General features: G+C 32.9%; 1 protein-coding gene across 1 annotated transcript; it reads right to left on the reverse strand.

Moving 5' to 3' along the window:
• Positions 1 to 1,070: 1,070 nt before the first annotated feature.
• Positions 1,071 to 6,169, reverse strand: LOC131848935 (zinc finger CCHC domain-containing protein 24-like; the record flags this gene model as incomplete). The annotated part of the gene is made up of 3 exons (XM_059198896.1): positions 1,071 to 1,281; positions 2,263 to 2,427; positions 5,972 to 6,169. Coding segments are annotated over 3 exons (477 nt in total), but the record flags the coding sequence as incomplete, so codon positions are not given.
• Positions 6,170 to 6,520: the final 351 nt, after the last annotated feature.

A 6,520-nucleotide genomic window follows, 5' to 3' on the forward strand; every position in this document is an offset into this window, starting at 1 on the left:
TGTGTTCTTTTAAGGCGGAGTATCATGTAGTTGAACGTAAAAGAGCCATAAAATCCTAAACACAAAAAAAATAACCTATAACTACTTATACGAATCAGCGCCATATCCCCAATAACAAGAATCTATATAATCTAAAAATTACTTGTTCATATCTAAATATACATATAAACCATCATAAGTATCTGTAATGCCATTTGGAGAGAGTATATCGTAATATCTAGACATTAATAATATAATAATAGTATATATATATGAAATAATAATCTTACAATTAAGTCAAAACACACAATAAAATTTTTCAAAAGTTAAAGTTCGAAATATACATTTCAATATCTTGATAAAACTTATTTTTAAAACTTAAGTCTAGGATTAACATTTAAGACAACAAAAATATAAATTTCGATGTGGGCATAAAAAAATGTACTTAACTGTATGCAATTAATTAAGTAATAAAAACTAATTAAAAATATTTAAAATTTAGTGATATAGGAGTTTATTTACTCCATTTTACGGTTAAAGTAATTTATTCATCTTAAACTGTGTACATATAACCACAGTATAAGTAGTAAATTAGTAAATATTTTTATTTGCACCGTAAATATATGTCTCTAAATATAAATATATTGAAACAAGTTTCAAAATTAAATTACCTATAGAGACAAAAATAAAACATTTAAAAATTACTTAAGTAATACTAAATTTGTATAATAATTTTGACATTTTTTTGTTCTCTTTGGGATAGCAAATGGTTTGGTTTTATAATATTTTGGTTATATAATTTATATATATTCATTATAACAAATATTTTTGCACAGTATTGATAGTTTAGTAGTTGTAATGAATTTTATTTCACATATTTTAAATTGAATACTAATAAACATAATCGCTTACTAATACTATATTGCCATTCATATTTTGGAAACTTGACTTTATAACGCTAATACTTTAGAGTCGAAAATCCAAATTCCAAATATTCCAAAATTCATATTTTTTTAATTATTGCAGTATTGTATTAAGGGTGCATAAAAAATAGGGATTCGCTTCAATGAAAATGAAAATCAAGTGTGCAATATTTGAATTGAAGATAAGTTAATCTAAGATACAGTATCTTGAGTCTATTTATGTCAGTATATACTCGTATCCTAGTAACTAAGATAATACTAGTTTTTAGTACTCGCGCCGGCAATAATACCCGAGGGAACGGCACTTCTGACATAGATGCTGAGGGTGAATCTTGGACTGGTCACTCACGTCCAACCCGTCAGGTTTCTCCAGTGGTCTCTGCAAGAAAATATAAACAAATATAATATTTTCATTTCTCTTTTTGTTTGATTGTCATTTCTCTTTCCTTCATGATTGATTTCTTCTTTTTTTTTGAAGGATAATATTGTAATGGTGCACTCGCCTGCACTAATGGTATACGCTAGCGGGGCACTAGTGGAGGATGATAAGACAACTGACATGGTATTTTCTAGCAATGAGATTATTAATCCACATTACTAACAATTCCTTTTCCCCCGATTGAGTTGTTCCTTCAGTCTTTCATGTAACTGGAATAGGAAACAGGCTGACTGCCTGATGGTAGTCACCTACATGGGGAAAGTGGATTGTTAGTAATGTGGACTGTTGACCCCATAGATAGCAATGTACCCGTAAGCTTCACATCCAGGCGGTTTCCCCTAGAAACTATTCTGATAAATTCCTGGTGAATTTATCGTGACGGACTAACTGATCTGAACTCATGTTCATCTTATTACCCTCAGTGCCTGTGCCGCGCCAGCGTAAACCATTAGCACAGGCGGATGCATCATTCCATTATCATCTATAAAATATTATTAAGTTTAATAAGATTTCTTAAGCTTATAGAGAGCGTACCTAGACTTAGGTGGTATAGACGTATTTTGCCAAAACCTGAAAACCACGTTGTGAAGAAGTGCCTTTTCATGGCAACAAGAGAACGAGGCAGAAAAGAGAACGAGGCATGCCGCTAATCTGGCTGACTAAAGTCCATAGGGGCATGAAGGAGAAGAGCCTGTCAAATGACGCTGCTTACCAGCGAAATGGCGCCTCAAGATTAGGAAATAACAGACCGACAAACCGGCCCCGTATAACAGAGTGGGAGATTGTTAGTAACGTGGTGTAAGAATCCCGTTGCTAGCAAGCAATATACTTTATCAGGTGGCTTCTACGTGATTCCCACTGGTAACCCTTATAAGTTCGATGACGAACAAGAAGAACTAGAGTACCTAACTAACTAGTTACCTGTTTATGCGGGAACACATTGATGCGGCACTTGATACACTCCTGTCCATTGTTGGCCCAGGAGTTACCACTCATCCACTTGCGCTTGCATTTAGGGCACTTGTATTCACCGAAGCATCGCTTCTTACCCTGGTATGGGGTTAACCCTTCGCCTTTAGGTCGAGCCTGTAACATACAATATTGAATGTTATACCGTCATACTCGTGAACAGGTGGTTTAGGTTATGGACGCTGGTAAGTGAGTTCTATTTAATTATATCATCATCATCATCATAGGCTCCCTGCAGTTCATTTCTGGACAAGGCACGTAACTGGGCACAATCTTCAACCCTTTTCGTCCGTCTCACGGGGCGTTTGACCATATAAATATATGTAATCTTTATTCATGTAATACAAATAGTTTAATAAAATAACATAATACATCACATTCTTTGTAATTTATTATATACCCTGAAATACCAGGAGTGTCACGAGCGCGATGCCGACTCTTAAAAAACCTTAATATACCCTTTTTGAAAAACCCCATGCTGTAGTCTCTCGAGAAAACCTCGGCAGGTAGTTCATTCTACAATATAAATGTACGCGGGGGGAGGAAACTTCTCTGAAACCGTTTGGGTACGAATTCCCTGTCCATGCCGAGCGATGATGGTAAAAGGTAACCGTGGGCATCATGTAAAAGAATTCTTCAATTGTTGCATAAACAATTTATCTACATAATAAAGTTACTTTGCGTAAATTAAATGTTCCCGTAATTTAAGCAAAATAAAAATATTTTGTATACATTAATCTTACTTATATCATAAACGCGAAAGTTTGTGAATATGGATGAATGTTTGTTACTCTGTTTTGCGAAAACTACTGAACGGATTATGAAGAAACTTTACAGTAATATAGCCAAGGGCGGATCCAGCTTTGGCGTCAGGAGGGGGTCACATAGTCGTGGTCAATTCAAGAACTAATAATTTAATTTTGATAACAATAGATACAAGTAAAAAGTAGGTATTTTAATAATGGACAAAGTTATTATATTATATTAAATTAATTAAATATTGAAGGTATGTAGTTGTCGAAGGTCTGTACAGTGTCAAAATATATAAATAAAACCATTATGTTCAATTAGTGGTCCACCTAAGTCCTAGAACCAAACCAGGGGGGGAGGTCATGACCCCCATGACCCCGCCCCCCTGGATCCGCCGTTGAATATAGCTTATATATTACAATAATACAAAAACTATAAATTTCTCGGCTAGTTATACATAAATTAACATCAGCAGTGGTCTGAGTACCTACACTATAGCCATCGCTATACCTAGGTGGTCGTTAATTTAATCATTGCTGACATTGTAATGTGCAATGCTTACATTTTTAATTGTAAGCTAATATTGTCAGTAGGTAATGGTAACATTATCGAGTGCTTACTCCAGTACATTTGAGATGAACGATTCTCGGTATTATATAAACATTCGTGAGAGAATTGCTGTAACGCAGGCAACTGTCCATAATATACATATATGACTAGCTTTTACCCTAGGCTTCGTCTTCTAAACTACTAGACAGATTTGAATGAAATTTGGTACACAGATAGATAATAACATACAAAATTAACATATAGTATACTCTTTACTTAAACATGGCAGCGTGGCATGCCGTTGTTAAAAAATAATTGAGTGTTCATGAAATTTAATTTATTTAAGGTTGATATGGGCTCAAATTAACAAAACATTTAAATTGTATGATTATATTAATTATTTTCCTTAAGGAACATATTATCAATATTTAGGTAAGGTCTCGGGTTACCGGATGAGATAAAGTACAATTTATATTATTAGCTAGTAAATCAGTACATTGTTTGTGTTCTTGGAACAAAGAAACAAATGTTTATAACAAAGCACTCGTTGTGTTCTAGTAGAAAGATAGACTATACTTACATACAGGAATAATACTCGTCGCTATTGTATACTGGTCGATACATTGACCAAATAAATAAATAAACCAAATTAATTTTAAATTTAGTAATAGATGAATATAGAATGATGCAACCGTTAAAAAATTATATATCTTATATATAAAATTCTCGTGTCACAGTTTTCGTTCCCATATCTACTCCTCCGAAACAGCTTGACCGATTCTCATGAAATTTTATATGCATATTCAGTAGATCTGAGAATCAGCTACTATTTATTTTCCACACCCCTACGTTATAAGTGATGTTCACCCCTAATATTTTATAAATTTATTTTGACATTTCCTTTATAAAGTGGCATTAAAAAAATTATATAACCCTAAATTTTCACCCTTCTACCATCAACCCTTGTTTTTAATAGCAATAATAGTACTTAAATTTATATTGCAAAACAACGTTTGCCGGTCCAGCTAGTGTATATATATATAGTATATTGATATATAGTATACTATATATAGCTTCACGACAAGACTAAAGGAAAAGGGGTACTTTTTACCAAAATTGTGCGGACAGAGGAGTATGAAATTTCGCACACTTATAGTGTGTTATATTATGTTATCTGTGCTTATAGTTTATATAGAGAAAGAGTACATAGTTTATTTAGAAGTGCAAAATGTTAATTTCTTTTTTTAAATTATGTATATAAATAGATTATATCAATAAAAAAATATCACACAATACGTGTGTGTATCAAACACACACGTTTTGTTTACTGCTTGTGCGACTGCCAGTGCTTGTGATTATAGTCTTTGCGAAGAACCTTAATAATGTTCATACTTATAATTTAATCAATATTGGCCAAATTTCGATCACTGGTACACATAAAATGTAGTTTTAAAAATGATTTTTTATACTTCTATTTTCAAAACATGCGCGCCGTATATTACAAGTAATTCGATTTTTAAATTTCCCAGATTCAAGATTATGTTAATTTTTTTTTTCTTTTGGCTCCGGTGGTTTGTGTTGCCATTAGCCAAAGATAATGTTAATAGACCATCATATGAAATAACGCTATTCATTCAATATCAATTATCACTGGCCAGTATTATTTATATTTTTGTTATTTATGAGTGCTATTCTTTATTTTTTAAATTCAGAATCATAGAATAGAATAGAATAGAATAGAAAATCATTTATTCAAATAAACTTACATTGAAGCACTTTTGAATAGTCATAACATTTTTTTTAATCTACCGTTCAGTCGGAATGCTGTCTCATCACAAGACGAACAAGCAACAAACTTGTGTGTTAACATAACATAACAATTAGATTTAAAATCCTCCAGATTATGATAATATAAGTACAATGATCATTATAGAAACAACGTGATGATCAGTCAATAGACAGTCTCTGGCTAGTATAATATAATATAGTATATATTTTAGAAAAATACAAATTTAAAAATTATAATAAATTATAATACGATTTTTAGTTCTCTAACCAAAATTACTTCTATTTTAAATTTATTTTTTATTCTATAAAAATTATTTATTTATTCCATTCATAATTTAAGAGTCGCGCTCTTGTCGGTTGATTTCTAGTAATTTTCCACAGTTCTCCATCAACCTCATTAGTTGTTAATATGACACTATTCCAAGTTTTTCCTCAATCTGCTTAATATAGCTGTGTCGTGGTCTTCCCTATCCCCTTTTTCCTTTGATAATATTATTCATAATTTCGTCGTGTCGTATCAAGTGCCCCAACATTTTCTAGCAAACAATTAAGCAATATGATTAAAATCACTCACCTGGGGGCAATCTCCAATGTAATGGCCTTTTTTGAAGCATAAATGACACATGTAAGCCGGAGGGGGTGGTCTGGGTGGTCGTCTCAGTGACAACGCAGTTAGCTGCTCGGCCAACGAGCTGGTATCGTCTGCTGGAGGCTGCTGGGCAGAGCCCGGCGTTGCAGTTGGTAGAGGTCCCCATACCGAGCCTGGCACCCACTGTAAAGTGATGAAGGAGAATGTGAGCGAAGGAACTGTATTATAATGCTACTAAATATTATTATGTAGACATAGTATAGAGTTGCCAACCCCAAATTAAAAAAAAACAGGATTTGTAGTTGGATAAATTAGAACATTTGAGTATAAAAACAGGACGCAATAATAAAGTTGCAGTCGTTAATTAACATGTAGTGAAAATTAGTGAACCAAAGTATTAAAATCCCAAGACGCTGCTTACAAGTTACAACCAATTCATGACGTCGCGTCGTGTACTAATACATGTAAAAACTAGGACATGTCTTGGGAAAACAGAACTGTTTACAACTCTAACACAGTATAATGTTAGATACA

Source organism: Achroia grisella, unplaced genomic scaffold (genome assembly GCF_030625045.1).
Source record: "Achroia grisella isolate CSIRO2021 unplaced genomic scaffold, CSIRO_AGI_Agris_v1 utg6026, whole genome shotgun sequence".
In the NCBI taxonomy this organism is placed as follows: Eukaryota; Metazoa; Arthropoda; class Insecta; order Lepidoptera; family Pyralidae; genus Achroia; species Achroia grisella.